Source organism: Strongylocentrotus purpuratus, unplaced genomic scaffold (assembly GCF_000002235.5).
Source record: "Strongylocentrotus purpuratus isolate Spur 01 unplaced genomic scaffold, Spur_5.0 spur5_scaffold_7, whole genome shotgun sequence".
Lineage (NCBI taxonomy): Eukaryota > Metazoa > Echinodermata > Echinoidea > Camarodonta > Strongylocentrotidae > Strongylocentrotus > Strongylocentrotus purpuratus.
The window spans coordinates 17483304-17508416 of record NW_022145613.1 but is presented as its reverse complement, the minus strand read 5'-3'; the positions used below and the strand labels follow the sequence as shown (position 1 = coordinate 17508416).

The 25113-nt window shown below is 35.7% G+C and overlaps 1 protein-coding gene and 1 long non-coding RNA gene across 3 annotated transcripts in view; one reads left to right on the top strand and one right to left on the bottom strand.

Annotated features, from left to right (window-relative positions):
* The window catches only part of LOC115919937 (tensin-1-like), a 66139-nt gene that overhangs the window by 18104 nt on the left and 22922 nt on the right, over positions 1-25113 (top strand). For both annotated transcript variants that reach the window (XM_030974665.1, XM_030974664.1), the window contains exon 3: positions 4120-4271. In XM_030974665.1, coding sequence (XP_030830525.1) covers positions 4120-4271 — 152 coding nt within the window. The remainder of the gene's footprint in view (positions 1-4119; positions 4272-25113) is intronic.
* On the bottom strand, positions 21269-24090 carry LOC105446075. The gene is made up of 2 exons (XR_973617.2): positions 23914-24090; positions 21269-22727 (listed from the first exon to the last, which is right to left on the bottom strand). It is a non-coding gene; the product is annotated as an uncharacterized LOC105446075 (long non-coding RNA).

The window sequence follows — 25113 nt, the reverse complement described above, 5'->3', positions numbered from 1 at the left end:
TTCATTTAAAAAGTTTGATGATTCTGTTTGCTTAGTGAAGATGTCATGTTGAATTTGTCGAAACCCTTGAATAACTAGGCCATTGTCAACAGCACATTATCCCTCTTGAGATTGAGAACATTTACTTTATCATGGGTCGTGGTTTTATAACAATAGATATTGTATCCATGTATTTAACATCAATGAGAAGGATGTTGTATTAGGGTTGGTTATCCCCTTCCTGTTCATGTCATAGAATGGAAGAAAAGACATGATTTCAAATCAATTGTATGAGTTTTGTACATCAGAGGTTTGCAGTAATCTGATTGCTCAGATTACAAATGCTTTATTTCAGATGATGGAGGAGAGGGAATATTTAGCTAATTATCTATAATAGTATATCAAGAGGCATTTAAAGTAGTTGTTACCCTAAGTTAGTGTATTAAGTAGTGACATATCCAGAAAGATTTTACAATGAAGGAAGAAATTCTGAGAAAAATACAAAAATGTTGCGACAAAATGTTGTTGTATACTTCAGCAACATGAGAACTATTGCTTCAAAAAGGGGCATGGGCCATTTGGTCCACTCCCTCCCCCTTTACCAATGATATTCAAATTTGTATACAATATAGTTTCATAATATCTCTGATAAGTCTGGCTCATTAAGCACAAAAACAAGACTCTATCTTCACTATCTCTATTTCTGTTCTTCTTTATGCCTTTAAGAATGAGTGGGATAACATAATTACAAGAAGAAAAAAAAGGGGGAAAACCATGTTCCATAAGAGCAAGAGGTTAACTTGAATCATGAGTCAGTTTCCTTCATGCTCAGCATACTGAGACTGAGAGGGTATTGAGGGGTAAAGATTTATAGCTTGCTCCAATCTTAAGAAAGATTACTATGGGTATCATATTAAGCCTATATGATAGGTACTCCTCCCCTAATCGAAGACCTCTTGTATCTACAGTTTCCCCCTTTTCTGTGGCAATATGTTTCTTTTCCTTTTTCTCTTTATAGGATTATTTTTCTTTGTGCTAATCCTTTTTTGTATGATAGTAATGTAGATGATTGTTTCTTTAACAAATTTTGATAAAATGTCTTCAAAATGTTGACCCAATTGTGTTGTAATTACATCTCTCTTTCTTTTGAGATTTTATTCTGAAAAAAATCCATATCTTTTCTCTTGTTATGAAAGTTATCTGTTCTTGTTCATAACTTGCTGTTTAACTTGCTGTTGTTTATTAGAACCAAAATCATTCTCTCAACATTCATACACATTAGCTCTGCACTGAGTTTCCATTGCTAGAGTAGAAGCCATATTTCACATTTTTGAGAAGTATAGACTTTAGGCATAGACCCATTTCCCCCATCATCATCATCATCATCATCATCATCATCAGTACAGTCTAGCAAGGCCTTACTGTGGTTGGCTGTCATGCTTGGAAAGTTTCCACCAATGAGGCGTCAGAATACTGTACCCGCCCACTCACAGTCAAGCTCTGTGTGTATACACTATGCATGCATGCACTCCCCCAGCAGAACAGAGTACTCACACACACACACTGCACAGTGTGGCATTGAATTGGAATTCCCCACCATTTACGCTTGGTGCATAGAGCGTGTGGTTTTGGGATCGGTTATCCTTGGAAGATAATTCTTCTCTTCTTTTATATTTTTGTTCTGGCTCTTTATCAAACTGTCACCCAGCTATTGTAAACCAGTCTACTGTATGGTGTTGGTGCATCAACACAAGGAGCTATAGCTGTGCAGCCAGAAAACTCATTTTTGGGGTGAAAACCCACAGTTAATTCTTGGAATTTAATGGAATTTTTCTTGTGATGCTGCCAGATTTTAGATCCATCCCAGGATATTCAACTTGAACTGAGAATCATATTTGCATAGCTGATTATTACCTTCGCATGGACTTGTTTATTCTCTATCTACATCGATAGCAGCATCCAGTTGAGATTTGTGTACTACATGCCTTGAAGGTTGACCGGAAACGCTTTGCTTTGGACTTTGTCTTTGTACACAATTCAAAGTACTAACATGAGACCTTGTAAAATATCTTTGAAGATCATAGGTTTCTGATTTTTCAGCTGGATACGGTACTCATTAGAGGAAGAGTACAGCTATATAGTTTGATCAGGGAGATATACCCCTGACCCTGGTAAGAGCTACCAAACGCATTGGATCTGAACTAAGTAGCATTAGTCTTCGGTAGTTTCTTCATGCCCTGATCAAATTTTTCTGCTTGAAGGCTCATGAGGTGACGCCTAAATCACTGTGGTTTTCTATGGATTCAGCGTGGAGCTGTATTATGTGCTTCATGACACACAAGCCTATAAACGACGTCTAACCTCAAGAGAGCTCCCCTCTTTCCATGTCTCATATCTGTGCTTTCGTTTGGGACAAGCCTCATCATTTTCGCCTGGCTTCCCTCAAAAGTGCGCCACTAAATTCCATATCTTCAATATTTGTCATCGCTTCCCAAAGGCTTCCCGAAGGCCAACGAGACACCGTTTAACGGGAGGCAGCGTATCACCATAGCGATCTCACGATCCATGTCACCATCTCACACAGAAGCCGACGGAATCACAGATTAAAATCTCTCTTCATTTCCTATCATTTATAGGAGGATATGGTATTTACAGAGGCTTTTATGATATCGGAGTCTCAGGTTCAGGAAATCAACTTTAAAATCTGCGTTGACAGGTCTCTAATCTTAAACTAGGAAGCATCATTCAAGAAAGACTTCAGTTTTCATCAACTTCACATTGCAATTTCTACAAACCCTATCTTTGCTTAAATTTTTCAAGACCACAGCAGCTAACTTTATTCTTTAGTCATATCTTCCTTTGGTAACTTTAAACAGTGGGTTCTGATTTGAAGGCTTGTCTTCGCTCTGTCGCTTCTGGCCTAGAAGAAAGTCCTTTGTTCAAGGGGAGATTTCGACACCAGTGAACTTCTGCTGTCGTTGAACTTTTTGTGGCTATACTTACTTAGTAACCTCATTAAAATCAGCAAGACATAGCCCCTGGGGACATCTCCTTGTTGCTACAAGTCCCTGCCTATTGGCTTTATGCATAGCCATTACATATCTAGCCTCCAGCGAAAAGCTAATTAGTTGCTATTCTCAGAAAGTTGAGCTTCACCAGTAATAGCGTCTCATCACCCTACTCTGGATTTTATCTTTTGGAAATAAAAATATTGACAATCATTTGCTTGAAGTTTTTGATTTATTGAGCATGCTCTTTTCGTTTCAACGATTTGTCACATAATTCTTGATTCCACTCATTTTCATCCAGAAAATGTCTAAATCTGTGTGATCCTCTATAAGTATCTGACAGCCCCTAGATCCACAGTGATAGTTTTGGCATGTAATATCTACAGGAAGTACGAAGGATACACATCTGTCATTTTGTTATTTGTGCTTATAACTTGAAGCAACGCCTGTCGTTGTTGCTCTCTGCATAACTAGAGTTTTATTGGAAAATTGTCAGGATTTGATTTGATCGCATGGTCTGAAACAGTTTGATTAATTGCGTTCTGATGGATTGCGTTCCTTGTCTCAAGGTGAAGATAATTGTATTGATTTGGAAAGGAATTGTAAGATTGTGCACTTGCTGTTTCTCGGCGGTTATCCGGATGTGACGTCAGAGAGCAAGAGCAAGTGAGCAACTAGACAGAGCTTAATTTTTAGAGCATTAGCATGTGAGGTTTCACTGAATACCCAAGTTTACACAAATTCAGTTTGAAGGAAAACTTTTTGAATTTGAAGAGTTGTAGAGGTAAAGGCTGGTAGTACATTTCAACATGGCAAACAAAAATTCAAACGCATGTACGACGGACAACGATCCCGATCCGTTTGCCGAACTGGAAATGTGGGTCAAAAGGTTAACGAACTATGACATCACGTCGTCATTCAGCCCTTCCCTGGACATCATCCCGGAGAAGAAGTCGCCGCAGATTGACGAGACCGACCAGGACTATGAATTCCTGGACGAATTTGAAGAGGTCGAGAGTCGGCTGGCCGAGCTGACCTTTGAACTTTCACCTGTGGTTGTGGAAGGTGAACTTTCACCTTTGATTGTGGAAGATGAACATGATAAAGATAGTGGGTATTCTTCTATTTACAGTGAGGGACAATTGCCGAGCCCTGGCGGACTATCGGGAAAGGGCGGCCTCAACGGCAGCGTAACGCCACCAACACTCAGCGGGAGAAGCACACCCTCAAATTTCTACTACACGCAAAAGTTATCACCCTATGGCAGTTCAAGTTCATTAGCTGGTAAGTTGATTTCATTTTTTAAATCAATTTTATCCTTAAAACTGCAATCACAATTAGGCATTTAAAAAAAGATGTTGTAATGCCCTTTGCGACCGACCAAAAAATCTTGTAAGCTACGGTCGACTTTTAAAACATTTTGTTTTTAAACCATTTTTTAGAGAAAAAAAATGTTTAATGTTTGATATGTATTAAATCATTCAAAACTGAGAAATATCAGCCCAAAGAGGGAGGGAAAAAAAGATTTCTGACCAACCGACCCATGTTATGGCACCTAAAGGGCAAAGCAACATCTTTTTTTAGGCCTTATTGTTATGATCATACTTCTAGTAAAGTATTATATTGTCGCTGTTTTCACGAAGTGACGGTAGTGAAAAAAAATTGCATTCACTTTGCGTTACGATTTTCCTCGCTACCGTCACTTCGTGAAAACAAGGACGATATGTCTGCAATTGGGGTGACAGGTACATGTAGTAGCTATATCATGTAAGATTTATATAACAGCGATAAATAAATTGTTGCATATATTTCAAAAAACAAGATTGCCCTGCTGAGCAGCAATCACAATGTGATATAATTTCAATGAAATTTTACAAGCTATATATTTTTTTTACTCACTTGAAGCAGTGAATATAGTTGATTCACTATATCCAATTCTTTTTGTAATGGCTCTACTCTATTCAAACTGTAATCCATAGTGATTAAATCATCAATGGATTGACATTTTCTTAATGCGAAGTTCAATGCGAAAACGTGTCATACAAAATCAGTTCGGCCACATCGCCCAAACCCATTAGCCGTGAAATTCAATTTCCTCAAACGCTAATGCTCTCCCCAAAATCGTAGAATATAGATGTGAAAATTGTCCATTTTGTTTTCAAACACGTCCCTTCCCCATTGGTAGCCTTCTTTCTGTGGGTTTTATTTGGGAAAGCGGTCGATCGAGGGGTTGAAAATTGAAATTGCGACTGCCGCATCTCGTGAAACAGTTAATCAATTTTGTCAAGCTAATTTGTAGATCCATTCCCAAATTGTACCACATTTGTCGATTCCGAGTTTGTCTGCTCCTACCTCGTTCTAATGAAAGAGATATGTTTCAAGGGTAACGGACTTAGCGTGATCTATTAGATGTATATCAAGGTCACGTGTATGTAGGATTCTGGCTTTGATGGACTCTAATCGTTGTTGAGCTCGATGTCCGATGTCCGTGTACTTGCATGACCATGATCATCCATTTGTGGGATGGAGTCGTTTAAACAAACGATACCTCTCACAGGATTCACAAAAACAAGCAGCATGCTACAATTTCAGTTGCAAGCTTTTTACAATTGTTGACACATTTTAGTCTTGGCATAAATAGTTGAGGGGATTGAGAATTTATTTCTTTTAATATTACTTCTGATATTCAGAAGGGTATTATCTGATATCATCTGTTAAGATCCAGAAGGGCGTTACTTGTGTAGTTTTACATAGAGTTAATGCACATCTGGCTCTGTATACAGACAATAAACTGCTACATGGTCCACAAGTTGACATTATTGATTTTACCAAACCAAAGAGATCTATACACTACATGCAGATAAATTCCTTGTTTGTTCATGAATTGTAAAAACTGTTCAGTTGTGTTGTAGTATAGAAGATAATAGAAACGAAGAATAGATGCTTTATACAAGGGTTAATGGATTGAGGGCATAGGTCATTGACTTGTTAAATGGATGACAAATAGAAAGGGGATCGCTCAATGATCTCTTGATCTGTGTATTCAATGTTTGTAATAGACAGTATTGTTATATTGATGGATTTTGTGATTGATATCTGGGGATCATCCATTTTTAATTCTTTGAGATGTTTCTGTCTATGTTGGTTTGATCGACCATGACTTTATGCGTGATGAAAAGTTGAGAACATGGGTTGAGTTTTGATTGACATTGTGATATGAATTGCATGGTATGTATTCAGATTATATGATATGATTGAATGAAATACATGTCGTGATTGAGTTCAAGCCGTATATCAACAAACAGATGAGCCCGATCTGAACTTATCAGATAATTTGCAGAAGTTGTTTGAAAGTAATCATTGGGGATGGAATATACATAAGCTGATTTAATTATCGTCAATGTTTGCAGTAAGATCTATGAATAAACAGATAAATGAAGGGAATACTGACAGTATGGGAAACTATGCATGTAACATAACAATATGAGATTAAATGCCTTAAAAGTTTGGGGGAGGGGCAGCTTTCTTCTAAAATAAAGGACTAACAGCATTTCCATGGTTTAGACATACGTTTTGTTGATGGTAGTACATACAAAAGAGAATCCCGATGTACATGTATATCAAGTTAAGGACTCCAGTCGATCCACAAATCTACACGTAATACCTTGGGAGTAAATATTCAGACCCATCTTCAAATTCCTCCTCCTCCTCAAAACATCTCGGCAATTTCCTCCATTACTTGATGACATGTAAGAAGATGAATGATGGCCCTGCCCACTCCTTTCAAAGCACATCTGGAAAATCAATTAGAATTGTAAGAAATAGGCTATTCTTGAGTGTCAAGATCAACTACCGAATTTCAGGAACGGCTCCTTAGGGGGAAAACAATACTTGGAAGTGAAAAGCATAATTGATAGTTTTGAGATACAAAGTGAGGTTTTGGGAAGACAGTCAGAAGGGCTAAAGGGAATTGGAGGGGGGGGGGGTGTAGTTCTGGTTTGTAGAAGTGGGATCACATGTTTTCAGTAACCTTCTTGAACATGGATACCCATCTCTTACCACCCCCCCCCCCCCCCCCCCAGAAGAAGAAAAAGTTGGAAGTTTAGCTGGAAGACCTTCATTTTACAGAGATTAAGTGAATTCTCAAATTGCCCATTAGTCCTGTAATAGTTCTCAGAAGTTATTTCTCATTCATTTCCTCCTAAAGCAACAAACAGGTTATCAAAAGTAGCAATCTCTCGGGCATACAAGAAAAATTAGGTGTCAATCTGTTCAAGTTTCATTCTTCTGAACTTCACAACACTTTGACACAAGTCTACCCTGAATGCTCACACCCATCAAATTAGCCGGTTTTGATTTTCAAAGTTTAGCAAGTTCCTGTTGTTACTCAGGACGTCGTGTTAAATCTCCTTTTACAAATTTGCTCAAGTTCTTTACCACAGTTACAAGGCTGAGTTGTTGACCAATATGCTCAGGGTTAAATCCCTTGGTGTAACAAGCTTTTGACCAGTTGAAGCTTGACAAGCAAACGCTTGAACTGACACAGTTTCACAGTTACTTGCTATTTTTATTCCTGTACAAATTTTCTGTCTTGAAGTATCCATGTTCAAGAAGGCTTGTAGATCCAGTTTTAATAGCATTCTTGCATGCATATCTGGAGTTATGTTGTGTTCAATAGTAATGTCTCTAACTGAAATACTATGATGTATCAAGATTGCATTCCTACATGTGCAGTAACATTTATTTTATAACAAGAAACCATTATTGTCAGAAACATTACAGAAAATAAGACACTTTTTTATTATTTAGAAAAAAAGAAATGAACACTGCAAACTGATCAAAATGCCACAAATACACAATTTCTTAATTATCTACTTCTCAAAGTTGTACATTATTGTTTTTTGCATCAAAAATCATAATAGTATCAAGCAGAACTTTGAAAAACATGAGGCACATAATATTTTCATAGAGTTAGATAAGTCACCTTTTATCTTCTGTAATGTGAGAGATAATGAGGAGTGTAATGAGGAATCATATTTCTTCTTGAACTTTTCCAACAGACCTGCATGAAATATATCCCCTAATGACTTGTCAAAGCAGTGCAGTAGTCCAGGAATTATCTTATCTATTTTCAGTACTGATTACAGATTAATTGTCAGAGAGTGGTCTGAGAAAAAACAGATCTATATTTGAGATTGATTTCTGCCATGTTGATCTGCTGGAGACATTAACCACACCCACACACACACACAAACAAAAGAGTAGACATGACATTATCAAGTTTGTTTGCAAGGTAACATGAGCATTGTTTGCCTTCTAATTACTGGTACAAGTTTTATCGGCCAGAACAGCTATAAGGCTTTAAGTCTTTGAAGGTACATGTATGCACTTACTCCCTTCTGGCACTCAGTCATGTTAGTAGTATCTGGACCTCTAGGAAGAACAGAGCCATTTTAATAATGGCTCTGAATAGAGCTTTCCAGCCGTTTTTTTAAATTCTTGATTTGTATTATTTGTAAATTGTATTCTTGTATGTATTGAATTTTTATACGGAAAATAAAACCAAACCAACCAAACCAAGTAGACAATATAAGGCTTGCTTCATCAGACCGAAGTTGCAAAATAACCTGCTACCGTATTTTCCCAAAGCTCGAAATTGATAGGCTCATCACAAACTAGATGAAGACGGGTGCAAATTAGCCCGCAATTTCCCAAATAGCAGGGTTTTTTGGAAACAATTAAGACCAAGATTTCTCCGGATATTTTCTTGATCAAATAACCCGCTAATTGCATTGCAACTGCGGACTGATGAAGACGCAAATTAGCTGGCTAATTTGGGAACGGGCTAGTTAAGATAGCGGGTTATTTTGCAACTTCAGTCAGATGAAAATAGGCCTTATGACTTGATGTACATTACTTGACCCATTTATCCTTATTGAAGAGGATATAGATTGAAGCTGGTGACAAGGATATTTTTATTAGGATTTTAGAAAATAAGTTTCAAGACTATAAAATCAAGTCTGAATTTATTTGAAATGAGATTAGAGAAAATCTAGGTAGTCAGTCAGTTCAACATCTTTTTTCTTTTTTTCAAATTGCCTGCATTTATTATTTGTGTTTGTTCTATCCAAATCAGTCTTCACCAGTGAAGTTAAGATATTAGCAATTTAAATTCAATTCAGTTCAATACAATACTATATAAACATTTCGAGCAAAATGGCGAAATATGCTTAGAACTGTCATTAAGTTGTACATAAAGCCATTCCAGTTATACATCATCCAACTTCCAGCTATATAGAAAAAAAGTGCAATCAAATAATCAATCCTGAAGATATATCACAGGGGTATTTTTAACCTGAATACAAATTCCACCTCATTAAATCACATACGAATGAAACCATCTGCCAAGCCACCAAGAGGGTTGGAGAGTCATAATCGTCATGTTCATCATATAAAAAATCATCATCATAACACTCGATATATCTGTCTATAGCGAACTAAATCACATTGATAATCTGTGTGTATAACCCATTTACGTCATTGGATTACATGTTGGTGGGACGAATGTGACTTTAGGAAGGATACGTGGGTTGATGGCGGGGAGAGTGAAGAGGGTAATTGAAAAATGTTAATTAGATTCCACTGTTTCTAAGGAAAAGTTCATATTACTTTGATTAGTGATGAAAGGAATACAAATTTACCTCCAACAAAATTTGCCATTTTATAAATCAATGATTTCTTAAAGAATTGCCATTTCAAACCAAATTCAATTGTAATTCATTATAGAAATAAAAATGCCTCATACATTATTAGGATTTAATTGTATACTGTATCTTTAAGTGATTTAATGGTTGTGCAATATACATGGATCCAACATAAAAATGTGCGAAGGCCTACATGTAGTATTAAACAGAACAGTTTATTTTTTTTCTCTTATCCTCAAGCGAGGTTTTTATTTCCATAATAGCAATACATATTTACATTAATAACTCAATGATTGAGTGAAACATAACATAGGCTAAAAATCAAAGTATATTCAACAATTCTTCCAGCTTAGTATTATTTTCTTTGCTAATACATTCATATCTTTAAAATAATCTTAGCAACGACTTGAGTTAAAAAAAAAAAAACAGTTTATGCACTTGCATTTATTTTAGAGACCAACTGCATGTACTGGCTGCTATTACAAATTTAAATTGCCTTCCACTGTTTAAACACACATGAAAGAAAAGGACACACAAATTTTTTATATCTGCAGTATAGAGCTGTGGAAGGTGTCAAACTCGGGCAATCGGGAGGTGTCAAGGGGCCCTAAAATCCGCTTACATTTCTGGCCAAACTCCCATTGTTGTAGTTTACGAAGCATGATGATAATTTTCATTTTGGATGTGAAGTTGAGCGGAAGAGCTGTCCCCATGCACAGCTTTATACCACCTACACGAACCCATCAGCTGTCTCTCCATAAAAAACACTTGCGTCATAGCTGCATCGGACCGGACCTGATGCTGGCTTTATGAGGAGTTGGACAACTTTTATCTAGATGCCAATGACATCTTTTTCATGCTGAGATTTACCATGTAAATGTTAGGACTTTATTTTTGATAAGATATGGTTGATAATATTTGATTAATCTAAATGTAACAACAGCTGTTCTTTGACAAAACAAATTTCCATTGCTGAGCAAAAGAATATAGAATTACTAAAAGTGCCTCCATTTTCCTGAAATTTGAAATCATCTTGAGATTTCCAGGAATATATTTGTCTTGTCGTCTCTGTTACAAAGTGTAGTTTACCGGTATATTCATTCACTATACAAGAAAAGGAAAATCATGACCTTAAGGATGATGGCGTGCAGCAAAGTTCATGGGATGGAGCTGCAGTATCTACCGGTTCTGTATTTATTGCATCAACAAATTCCCTGGCATGTCTGCACGCAAGGCACTATGATGGTTTCTTCTCAATTTAGCTCTGAACCGAGAAACGACTTCCAAATTGATTCTGCGAGATGGCACTGGCAATCGACCAACAGACGAAATTGTTTAGAAACACATGCAGGCGCAGTCTTGTGCGATCTCTCTCGTCGATCAATCTTCTTGGACAAGGTGGAAAAGAATAGATCCTTGACACTTTCTTGAATACAATGAACCGATCAGTTTTCAACACCAATTCAATAGCACTGTTTCACCCCATACCAAGCCTATTTATACATTAGTACATGCTTTTGTGGTGTGTTTATACTAGGAATGATTCTATTTTAGGTGATACCAAGAAGTATTACATTGAATTTAAATGATAGCACAGATTTAATTCCCTTCTAGCTCTCAACAGATATAAGCTATTCTGAAAACCAACTAATATTACTCATTTCAAGCTTACCATATTTCAAATTGTTTTTTTTTCCTTTTAAACCCTAATTTGGTATTCTAAATGTCACTTTGCACATAATTGTGACACCCGAGCTAGCGCCAGCATCAGAAATGGATGAAAAAAAAATAATTACATGTAACCAGGGTAGTTTGAAATTGGTGGAAAGGGGATTGCATTTTGAGGTTTTCACCACAACATAATTATATTTCCTATTGGCAATGCATTTCTAATCAAGATATTGACATACCCAATGTCAAATATCTCTCCAACTTGACAATCGTTTTAGCTTCTGGCTTTTCGCATCATCTTATTTAAAGTTTTAACAATGCTTTATTAGCATTTTTGGCCTAGATCCTAAGTATTAAGTTAGCATTGACAAACTTTTAATTCTTAGCAATCTTGACTTTCACATTGCATACAGTATTTTGTGTTAAAGATTTTTTTTTATAAAAAACAATTTCAAAACAGGATACTCTTTTTTTGACAGGATTCACTTTGATCGCATTAAAAGTCATTGAGCTTTTCGCATCTATTTAAGGTACCATTATTCATGATAGTTTTTATGACATCACTCTTAAGCCACTTAACTAACTTTTTACAATTTTTCTACTAATGTGAACATGCTCATATAGCTTGTTACTTATCCTCGATGGCAATAAATAGGATTAAAGTTACACCTGTGTTGACATTCACACCAGGGGGAACAATTGACACCCCCTTTGATCCCTGTAATAGGATTAACATGCCCCCAACAATGTCAAGTACACAATAGCTCCATTTTAGGGTTTTAAGGAGTTCCCCTGTCAAGGGGAACGTTGGTCAATAGCTGGTGTAACTATTATACAAGAGGGGGCTTGGCATTTCAGGCAGAGGTAATTGAGCATAAAAGGTTAGGGCAGCAAGAAAGCCATAAGAATGCCACGAAGGTGTGTCATAAAGTATTTTTCAGTGCCAGTTTGACTTGTTTTGAATAATTGGGCTTTATAAATTTTGTAAAGAAAATTTGATAAATTACACATTCACATATATTTTGTACTTTAAATTGTTTTGAATAATTGAGCTTTATAAATTTTGTAAAGAAAATTTGATGACTTACACTGTCACAAATATGTTGTACTTTGTGGTGTAAAGGTCATTGGTTTTTTTAGATTGCAGTTATGAACATGATGAAGCAGTCACAAATATTTTGTACTTTGACTTGTTTTTAATAATTGGGCTTTCTTAATTTTGTAAAGAAAATTTGATGACTTACACTGTCACAAATATGTTGTACTTTGTGGTGTAAAGGTCATTGGTTTTTTTAGATTGCAGTTATGAACATGATGAAGCAGTCACAAATATTTTGTACTTTGACTTGTTTTGAATAATCGGGCTTTATAAATTTTGTAAAGAAAATTTGATGACTTACACTGTCACAAATATTATGTACTTTGTGGTGTAAAGGTCATTGGTTTTTTAGATTGCAGTTATGAACATGATGAAGGAGTGCATAAAGTGCACAAATTTGTTGTATTATTTTAAATGAGAATTGTTAATTCATAAAACATGCTACATATTTTATCATGGTTGCTAAGGGGTGAAACAAAAAATGAGGGTGCAGTGAATTTCCTTTGTGAAAGTATAGGTTTATCTAGGTCAAGTGCTGCTCGTACAAACGTCATGAGTATCTTTCAACACATAACAATGCCATCGCTACAGCGGGCGATCCTTTCTTTGTAATTAGATGTTTCCATAGCACGACACCCACCATTACCACAGACACAATAGGATGGATACACAAAAATTGATTTCACAGATGTATCCAATAGCATATGGTAGATTTGTTATGATTTAGATGTCCAAATATGGATCAGAAGTGTGCTGGGGTTGCGTATGTATGTGGAGACTGGAGAGGGTGATGAAAACAAGTTAAAGGGATGCATTCAGAAATACAATTTAATTTGTGAAAGAATACATCCAGATTTACACCAAAATAGGTCACTTTCTTTTTCATCAGAAGAAAGAGGTTTGTTTTAGACTGTGTGATCTCTGAGAAATTCTTTTGCTCAATCTGCTTTTGACCCAAAAGTTTTTGTTAAATGTCAACAATTTAAAATAAACAAATGTTTTTGTAACATGATTGTTTTACATGGAAAACATTGATTACGACCCATGACATTTGCTGAATTGCCATTTAAAATAATTTGAAACATATTGTCTTGTGTGTGATTAGATCATTTAGTTGCAATGGGACAATACATAAAAGAGAGATTTGGAGCTATTTCCATTTTGTCTTGTTTCTCTATTTGGAGGGAATTGAATTGTTTTTAGGGTCCCATTTTCAATTTCTTTCCATTTCCTCAGACTTATTGAACATGCCCTTTTCCTCTTATAGTAATGGAAAGTGCAGGACAACTAAATGGAGTAAATGCACTAAATCTAAAAAAAAAGGTTCAAGTTCTTTTTTTGTTTTCTCAGTTTATACACATGTATTACATTTTTAGTTTAGAACAAGCAATTCAAACTATGGACAAAGTCGAATCAAAATATAGATTTATTATATCGTCTTGTGTTTCAATTTGTCTTGAATTTGATAGAGTGAAAACAAATACTAAAATTTGGTAGGGCTTTTCCTAAACTGCTGGCCTAAATTGGCAAGTAATCCAAACAATTTGATTTGATTTAACCCCCACATGCCAGGTGAACATCGTGTTGAGCATCATAAAGTAGACATGGCTCTATAAGTTGTTGCTTTGTTAGACTTTGCTTTGACCAAACCGAAACATATAGTTAGATTTAAGGTTTACCAATCACCGGAAAATGATTTGTGTATAATTTAATGTTTAAAATGAACCTCAATTATTTTAGGTATGAAGAGAGTAAAGAATGACATAAAACCCTTCCCAAGTCCGACCTGGATTCCGTAGTGGCAAACTTGAAGTTGTACAAGTGTGCAAGCTGTTGTCTACCCACATATGCCGCTTTTAGTTAATTGAGAAGGTATTTAATGTGCACCATCTCTTTTTAAGAATAATATGTGAAGCTCATATTTTTAATATATTATAGTGACATAGTTTCCCTAACATAAAGAATTGTTGTTGTTATTGTTGTGATTGGTACACCTCAAATTGTTTAGTTTAACAAGAACTAATAAGTTTGGTATTACTCGTAGAAACTGCATATCACTGAAGACATTAATTTTTATTTTTTTAGCAGTGCTGTACATGCATATATTGCTACAGGAGTATCTAAGGGCGCGTTCATGCTTGATTTTGAAGGCAGAATGAGCGATTTGTAATGCTCATCGTAAACGCTCATCGTAATCGCAGTTCCACGGTGCACTGTTCATGCTCACTTCTCCAGGCAATTCTCCTTGGGTGGCCTTCAGCTGGATTCGCAAACCTGTGTGCGCATGCTACGTAGACCCACTAGAGGTCAGTGCGTTGACCCCATTTAAACGCGTTTACAAATTGTAAACGCATCTTTTTGTGAGTTTACGATCGGCGATCGTGATCGCCGTTTTTCGGTGATTCTACAAAAGTGAGCATGAACGCAAGCGTGTTTTAAACTAAACGCGTAACAGATGCCTGATTCTGGCCGTCAAAATCAAGCATGAACGCGCCCTCAGACATTCTCTGCTACCAGCTTCATTCCGCACTGTAATAATAATAATGAAACCTGCTTTCGTATAAATGGTTCTGTACCTGTTCAAGTATATTCTGGAGTATAGCCCAGTGCTATCCATCATCATGCCAAAGCTGATAGATTGCGAAAGCATGTTTTTATTCAGGCTGACACCTCTTGTAGGTTAGGTTTTGGTAAACCTCAAAATATTCCATTATCAAGACACATACCCGCGGACAACATTCCGAGACTGTGACAGCATATTTCAGGCATTGCATTGTGCTCAATCAAGTCACCAGCCTACCAAAAGGTAGCTGACTGAAAATAGAAATGATTGAGTGTATTTTTTCTTCCTACCATGTCAAGAATATTTATCACCTGCCTAAACTTGACAATGGTAGACCACAAAAACACCACGTATGTCTATAGGCTTATAACATATTTATTAAAAGCTATGTTTTCACTACAAACTTTTTGATAATATATTTGGTCCCTTTTCTCTGCAAAAGTAGCTGACAGCACCCCAGTATATTGGACTGTCTATCAAGGGTGCTTTGCCCCTGGTAACAACAAGGAGGGCTGCAGCACACCTGAGTTTGTGTCTTTAGTCCCCCCCCCCCCCCCCCCCGACCTTCATTCATTTATCATTTCAGTGCACAAAATTCACTTACCTGGTTCAACATTTGTTGTGGTTTTCATTCTCATAGTTTGCCTGGATATAACATTTTTTTCCCCTCTATTTTTGTAAAACTTTGATGTAGCGGGATCAGTTTTGTGTTTTACAATACTTAATGAATGTAACCAAAATATTTCTTCTTGGTTTTGGTGGTAGGACCCCTAAGTCTTGTCTTATAGTCCAAATAGTGATACATATAGATCCAAATTCAATGTAACCTAACTTGAGAATGATATCAATTGCAAATACGCAGATGTACATAAAACATTGTCATTGATTGGAGGGTGTGTAATCAGTTAGATCAATCACACACCTCTTTATAAGACAGGGCCATGGTCTTGGAGGAAAAATTACTTCAAAAGGGCTTTACTTTGATTAGTTTTAGGACATTTGGCTCACAATTCACCTTCAATCACTTCACCATGTCCCAATTACAGTCAATCAAATATTTAAGATCTCTAATACTTCATTCACTTATGTAATCCTATCAAGCAACTAAGCCAGAAGTAATTTCTTCCTTTTAAGTTCTTAGAAGAAAGATTGATCGATCATCATCACCCATCCATGATGCCTTGAGGTAAAAAAAACCTACAAACTCAGAACTTTTGAAATCTATAGCAAAGGTCATGAGAATCAGATCAGTTGTAGGTACTTTATTTGACCACAATGGGACATGAGTCACTCTGTAAAGCCCTGTTTCTTTAATTCCTCCTATTATTATGGAGGCTAGGAGATAAAGCAGTAAAATACATGGATAAGCTTGCCAGGTCTCTGAAGGCCTTTCAAAATCAAGCTTGCATGGACCCATCTTCTAATTTACAACCTGCATCATTGTTATCTGATTGTATAGGCAAAAAAAAAGAGAAAACTTTTGATTTAAAGCGTTCTTATGCCTTTATCATTCATTTGAGTGAAACGTCTAAAACCCATTTTCACTGTATCTCTGAGAAATGTTCATAATTTGATAGATTAACATCTATATAGTTCACTGATCACATTATACATATAATTCTGCTGATTAAATAGTCAAGAGCATATTATAACACATTAAATTGTTCAGCTACTACAAGTAATGTATGTCTCTCTACTGCCATCCAACTGTAGTGTACATAAACATCAGAAAAAGATAAAATTTGAAGTTAAGAGCTTATCAAGTAGGAGATGAAATATGGTTGTTGGATAAGTAACTGTTTTAAAAAATGTTTGAGATTGCTTATCATTTGTTTGTATTCTTATCAAAGTTGAAGGCCACACACAGACACACAGTGATATGTAGATGCCATGTTTCTACTGCATAGAAGTTATCAGACTGTATTGTCTGTTGAGAGCCAGAAGGGCATTAACATATACAATATTACTTAAAGTTAGCACCCTTCTAGCACTTACTACATTGTACATGACCTTAACACTTTATATGTAGGGCCAAAGCTTGCACATTTTTAAACCAAAAGAAGAAAGTTCTTTGCTTATCTTTTATTTCAGATTAAATATTTTGCACACAATTTATCTCTGTATTGGCACTCCGATATCAAGAATCTAACATTGTTTCACAAAACGATTTATATTCCAATATGAGACATATTATTATCACAATTTGTCTTCAGAATGTCCTTACAGGTATTACAAATTTGTTGGCATTGATTCTCGTCAATGCTATTACATTGGGTTTTACTGCAGAATGCTTTCAGCCTGTAAGCCATGTTGCTGCTACTGCAAATCCTTACCAGCCTCATCCAATTACAATGGGTCCTGGAATAACTAGAATTCATCTTGTTTATTTTTAATATTGGATTAAGAGAGGATTACAAGCAATATCTTGACATGTTTAAGGATTAGGGATCGACTATCTGTCTGTCATGTCTTTCCTCCTAAACTTTCTTTATGAGCCTAACAATATTTGTTATTATTATCGTCTGTCTGTTGAAAGCCTGAAGGAAATTTAATTCTTACCCTTTAACAAAGAGTAATGCCCCCTTTCTTGCTCAAAACAGACAAAATATTAATAGTGCAGAAGTACCTTATACCATCACATGTATACAGTCGTTGTTGAGACATTAAATATACACTATGACAAATTTAACATACAATGGGTTATATTGGCCTCTTGGTCTCGTTAAAACGTTCTAAATTACATTTTAAAATGCATTTAACAAGCTTTCAGAATTCTGTGAAACGTTGAAGAGAGTGCTCCTAGTACCTTGTTTTTCGCGAGATGATGAAGATGATGGGCATGGATTCTTGGAACGTAGAGTGAGTGATGCGGCACCTACCAAGAACTGAGAATGCTTGTAGTTAATCAGTTTACTTCATGAATAAGCTAGGTGTTGGAGATGAAAGGCTCGTTTTCCATTAGGCTGTGGGCCATTAATAATAATGATAATAATAATAATTAAAGGAATTTCTTTAGCATCGTCTATCTAGAAATTCTATTCTGAGGCGCATTAATTATTTTAATGAAACTATTAAAATACCGGTAGGGGTAGGGGTACTATGCACTATTGACTTAAAAATTTCAATTTGAGCTAATACTACTCGTATTACTTCCGAAGTATTAGTAGAATTATTACCTCATATTTCAGTTTCTATAAGGGAATGATATATGATGACTTGTATACATTCTTAAAGTTGCAGGATTGTTATTTATTCGAGAAACATTTTTCTCTTTCGTTTTGTTGTTGTTGAGATTTTTTTTTCATTTTTAGTTGGTTACACCCCCGAGATCATAGAATGGCAAGCCATGCGGACAAAACTTTTGTAGAATTTTTTTCATTTGGAATTTATCAACGGGGGGGGGGGGGGGCAAGAAAAGAAAACGAGATGAGTGAAATTCAGCTTGTTATTTGATTCCAGAAAGAATGGTTTAAATATGAATTGTAATTATGCCCTGGATATATATTTTAGTTCAGTGACCTGTCCTTCCAGGTTTTGTGTGTGAGTCACCATTCCTCCTCGCTTTTGGATACCTTCCAGACATTCACATCATTGTGCAACATTCTTTTCTCTATCGTTTTGTGTGTGGAAAATGTTGTTTTCTTCAAAGAGACCCCACTTACTTACATCAAGTTACATGACTTGTATTATTTAAACATGAGATGGTGTTAGACTATGGTCCATTGTGGAGTGCCCTCATGAATAGTCTAATTTGTCAATTGTACTTCAGGGACTCTGGATATCTTAGAAGTGTAGAATGTTACAATAGGGGGTGATTCTATTGTAGCTAAAGGCCAGTCAGGTCTAAATGATAAAAACAACTAACAAAAGAGAACAAAGCAGAGTTAAACATTAAAATGTATTTATCTCTCCTCTTTCTCTCTCTCTCTCTCTCTCTCCCTCCCTCCCTCCCTCCCTCCCTCTCTCTCTCCGTCCGTCTTTCTCTTTATCGGTCTTTTTCTCAGGTGTTTTGCCAATTTTTTTCTTTCTTTTTAATCTTTGAAATGAAATGACTCACCAGGCAGCCCCTCTTTCCTGTGGTTTTGGTTCAGGGATTTATCCTTGTCTTGAATGAGAAAAGAGATTTAGGTGGTCTATTTCACTGAATTAGCTTCAGTCAGTCCGCACGTCCGAAAAAATGTGCTTCTTTTATTTCCAGCGACGATCTCGTGACCTTCGTCTGACCTCTGAAGCCGCTGTGAAACACACTTTTGCAAACGCTCATAGTTTCGCTCTTAGTTATTTTTTTCTTTTTCTGTCTTTAGATTTCACAAGATGAAACCCCAACATTTCTGTACATATATATTTTTAATGAAATTGGTTATCGGAAAGGATTCATATTTGTAATAAGATATTGCCAAACATTCACAAATCACAAGGTTTTATATTTACCGTTATAATTTTTATTTAAACCCCCGAGACGTAATTGCCATATAAATATTCCGAATCCACATATATTCACCTTTCTAATGAACCTAAATATTTGATGATTCATCTCATGACAGGGTCAGGATCCAGCAAAATGTTAAACATTGTCCCCGAAAAATTCACCAAAAGACGTTCTCGAACAAAACGAGCCCTCGCGAACGATTCCTGCACCCTGATTGGTTGAGCGAGCAGCCCACAATGACGTAATTCACTCAGAACGGTCCGGAACGAATCTGTCTGCTACAGTCCGCTATTTATTCCATGTAATTGTGCATTTCACCTACAAACTATTCTCATTTAAATCAGGATAATACATTGAAAAAGTGAGGTGCTTCGAAAAGAAATACATTTTGATACCGTAGGCTAAATATATCTCTTGAATTTACCGACACCAATGTGACCGAATCAGTCCCACTCTACTAAATGTGTGTACTGTTCAGAACTGCGTGAATGGCGTGAACACATCAATCTCAGCTCAGTCGCAGTCACTCAGTAAGGACCATGGGACCACAGCTCACAGGCAGCAGTTACGTGAATTATTCCGTCAAAGATATTGTCATTATTATGAATTTATTTGCCCTTAGTGAAATCAAGTTGCTGCTCAGCAATTACTAGATCGAGTGGGTTAGACTCTAATTTATTTGGACTTTTTTTGGAGTCTAATTATATTAACAGTAACCTAGACTTACAGCACTCATCCTCCAAAATCACAAAATAATATTTATATTTTTTAATGACTGCACTGCTGGAGTTATTGTTGGAATTTAAAGGTATGGTCATTAACCTTGATCACTTCATTACTTCTCCCTTTCATATTCCATGCTTTCGCATCCATCTCGCTCTTATTCTTCCAACTATAACACCTAGTCTACCACTCATTTTTACTCGTAGGCCTCTGTACCGCTCATTCTTGAAACAATATTTACAGAATTACAAGGAGCATGAGAAAAAAATTTAACTTATGAAAGGCTTTTTAATATAAAAACATATGTACAGGTTTCATCTTTAAAAATACAATATTATGTGAAAAAAAATATCACACAAATAAAATAGGCTTGTTCTTAAGTCACACACAAATATTTGGCAAGGTCTTTTTTATCAACAAAATTGAAAGTCTAGTACCAAAAAACTGACAACAATAATGTTGAAATAGACATCTACCACCATAAAGAAAAAATGTGAAAATACAATACAAATGTGTCAAGGAGATGAAGCAACTGCCTTGTTCCCAAAACAAAATAATATTTCACAATTCCTTTTGATTTCCATATTCATAAACCATAATCAAGTGATATGTGTACATGATTATAATAATGGTTTATTACCCGGATAACTTTCTTTGGCAAGAGTATAAACAAAGTAATTAAAAGTGAGGTGTGATGGAATGGTACTATGAATAACTAATGAATTAATACAAATTGCATTTCCTGATCCATCTATGCTAAATGGCAATTTGAGTAACGTAGTAGTGACATGACCTTTCTTATAACAATGTTGAAAATAATTTACTTCCTTGAAATACATACATATATGCAGAGTAGTACAATATGACAAAATAAAGAAAAACTCCCTGTGACCAATACTTATCACCATGACAGCAAATGCAAACAAAACATTTGTTAAAAGTAAAGCATACCATGATCCAAACATAAACATGATTGCATACAGACTACCCGTATTCAAATATCTTGAAGAGTTCATTTAAACAAAAATATAGAATCCTTCTTTGGCAAGAGAAGAAAAGATTGTACAAATGCTAGTAGAATAAAAATTTTAAAAAGTACATGTAAGTGTGTCTCCATACATGTAGCATTCAAAACGTCAGCTGGCAAGTTTCATCTTATTTTAAAAGCAGAATACAAGATACATGTACATGTAGATGTAACATTTTGTTTACCGGTACACTTCCTTCAACTCTAGAAAAAAATATAATAATGACCATGCATGTGTTGAAAAAAAATCTAGAATTAATAACCACTATAAATATGGGTGTAACTGAAAACACCGTGCATGTATATGAAGACAACATATCTAGGAAATACATACATATATGCAGAGTTGTACAATATGACAAAATAAAGAAAGACTCCCTGTGACCAATACTTATCACCATGACAGCAAATGCAAACAAAACATTTGTTAAAAGTAAAGCATACCATGATCCAAACATAAACATAATTGCATACAGATCACCGGTATTTAAATATCTCAGAGAGTCTATTCAAACAAAAAGATAGAACCTTCTTTGGCAAGAAAAGAAAGATTGTACAAACGCTAGTAGAAAAAAAAGTGTCTCCATAGCATTCAAAACGTCAGCTGGCAAGTTTCATCTTATTTTAAAAAGCAGAATACAAGATACATGTAGATACTAGATAGCAGTGTAACATTTTGTTTACACTTCCTTCAACTCTAGAATATAATATAATAATGAACATGCATGTGCTCAAGAAAACAATCTAGAATTAATAACCACTATAAATATGGGTGTAACTGAAAACACCTGGCATGTATATGAAGACAACATATCTACTAGTAAATCTCTTTGATAAAAAGCTGACAGTAATGTAACAAAAGTTCTAATACATATTAAGTTGTAATAACCAGTAATTACGTCAATGAGGCAGCATGAACATGTACATAACTAAATAAAACTCTGAATACAAACATATATAAAATAGAATACAAATGCCGAGCAATAACTCTTAAACATTCCGACAAGTAATATCAGTCAGTATTTAAGCCAATTCTGTTTCATCTTCAGAAAAATCTGTTATCTCAGCTTCTCTTACATTACCTTCAGAGGTCTCAAAGACATGTACATCATCATCAACCTGCATATCTCTGTCATTAATTTCCAAATCACTTTCATCACTAGATGTATAATCAGAATCATCACTGTTATCGGATTCTATTAAAGACACAGAGGTAGGATTCTGTAAATGTGTTGTTTTTACATTCTCACAGCTTCTTGATTCTCTGTACTTCTCACGTACACTAAAAATCAAATCTCTATATTGTCCTCCAGTTCTTTCCCAGACACTATTGCCAAGATTGTTAGTTCCAATATGGATTACAACTGCATCCACTGTGGAGTCAAAGTCTGTTTGTGCTCTAATTTCTGTCGAAGATTCCTAACAGTGGCACCCGGATAGCAGAATATTTTGCCACCAAACTGATCCTGATCAAAACTTACACCACGAACAATCAAGTCACCATATACATGAATCTGCCATCTCCTACATGGAACGAAAAAAAGGGAAACAAAAGAAACTAAGAATGAGTGACTGTTGATAAAAAAGCAGAAATTTAACTACGTTTAAATCTACACCAGAAAGACTGGTAAAATTCAGGGGGGGGGGGGGCAAAAGTGCCTTCAATCTCGGTTCAACACAACTCAATTTAATGGATCACTGCAATATCACCATGATAAATGGAATTCTAGGGCTGTTTCAACTTTCAAGATTGGTAGCTAATGACCTTGCTCTGACAATTGAAACTTTTGAATCTGAGAGTGAGATATGAAACTTGAAAGAATTTGAGAATAGGATAAACTAGTCTGAATAGTCACCGCAGGCGCAGCGCCCAGACATGGCAGATGCACAGGCTGCTGCATGCTGTGACCCAAGTTAATTACAAACTGATTTTGATAATAAAAAACTGGGTCTTGCTTGATTTTCATCATAGATTCTCACCCATGTCATGATCTAAGTTACTGTTACTAGACGTTTAGAACTGCAAGTAGCCAAGTGCAAATTTGGCTCCATCACCATCAGACATCACATGATCACTGATCACTCAACTCTCAGTCTCAAGTCAAGTCAAGACACAATCTCCTTACCTTGATCTAGCAAAAATATATAGAATTTGGAAGACCCTTTTTATTAACCATATATTTTTTTACGGTTATATATGTAAATTTGATAAATTCATAACATATTTGCTTCATGAATTCGACTCTACGATCTTTTCTTTCAATGTTTGCGACTGGTTACCTAACGAGTGGTTTAAACACAAAAATGTAAGTACGCGGGACTACACTATAAAAACTTGACCGTTCATCGAAAATAGCCTCTTAAGTTCGGATTCCGGTAACACGTGACTTTGTGCACATCGTTCACGGTTTCAAGACGATCAACTAATTAAATATTCATAACTTTAGGGGGGCAAATACTCATATTGTTAATTTGTGAGCCGGGACAAATTATACATCGATGGAATCGTCAACATCTGCAGATGACAATTAAAAACAAATTAAAATCGTACATTTTATGACAGGGTCAGGATCCAGCAACATTTAGAGGCTTGCAAAAACAGTTCCTAAAGAGAGGCGTGTGGTTACGACGTGTTTTCTATACGAAATTTTACTCAAATTTTACAGAAAAAGAACGATAATAGACACAAGAAAACGGACTATGTACTCACCTAAACATTGCGACCGCAGAAAGCTTGGTTTTCTCTTAAACTGCACTCGCAGTACACGGTACAAAAATCTCGTGACTCGCGAGACGTTAGATGACAGGAGCGAGCGCTCGCGGGATTGGAAATAAAACAGGCCGGTTTTGCTCATTAGCATACGACCTGCGGTCTGACTGGCTTGCCCTCTTTAATCCTAGTTAATCCTACCCTCGTACTAAAGAAACCTGCTAAATGTCTGATTGTGCATTACGTATCTTTATTCTGTGATATATCTGGGACTGTAAGGCTTTTCACACATGTACATGTAGCATTTTGTGAGATTCGTCTGAGATTTTACAGTTGCAATCAAAATCTCTTTTTTTATTACCGGTAAGTGAACAAAAAAATCTTACTGAATGTAATTGTAATTATTCTGCTCAAGATTGTTTTGGTTACTTTTGGTACTAAAAGTAGATCTCAAACTTGTCAATATCAATGTCAGTTGAGGGTAATTTCAAAGAAATTTAATTGGATTATAACCTTTTATGACATGATTTTTCAAAAGTATCATGGTTATTTAAACTACACAACATGAACTTATAGGATCAGGCCTATGTAAAATCGGGTTTCGGAGAGCAAAATCATTGCCATCAAAGAGGATTTAAAAGAATAATTTAATATTTTATAAAATTGCCATTTCCTTGAAGTGCATTATAGTAGGAGCACAATCAAAAGGGCATCATAATTCTTTGTATTAAACTCTGTATTGAATTACTCTACTGTATTTCAGCTGTCTGCATTTTCATGCATTCTTTTATTGAAAAAGTGGATTAGAAATTTGTCTCTGGTTCTCATCTCCAGACGAGATTTTATCAGGTCGTTTTCTGTTGTTTCAACTTTTTTGTTTTGTTACTTGAAACACTAGAATAAGAAAATGATTCCAAAGTTTGAGCTTTTGAGCTTTTGAGTCGGAATAGCTGTCAAATATGAAGTCGTTTCGTAATGTAATTGTGTCTTATCTCATAGAAAATTCATTATGACCACAATCCAAATACAATTATAACCAATTTATATCCATCTCCATGGAAACAAATCATAAAAATAAAACAAACAAACCTTTGGTTGACCTACTTTTGAAGTCTGTTATATCTTCATGGTTGTGGTCTTGCCTTTCTAGACCATGTAGATATTGGATTATTGAAAAGTGAAAAATATTATTAAAGATAA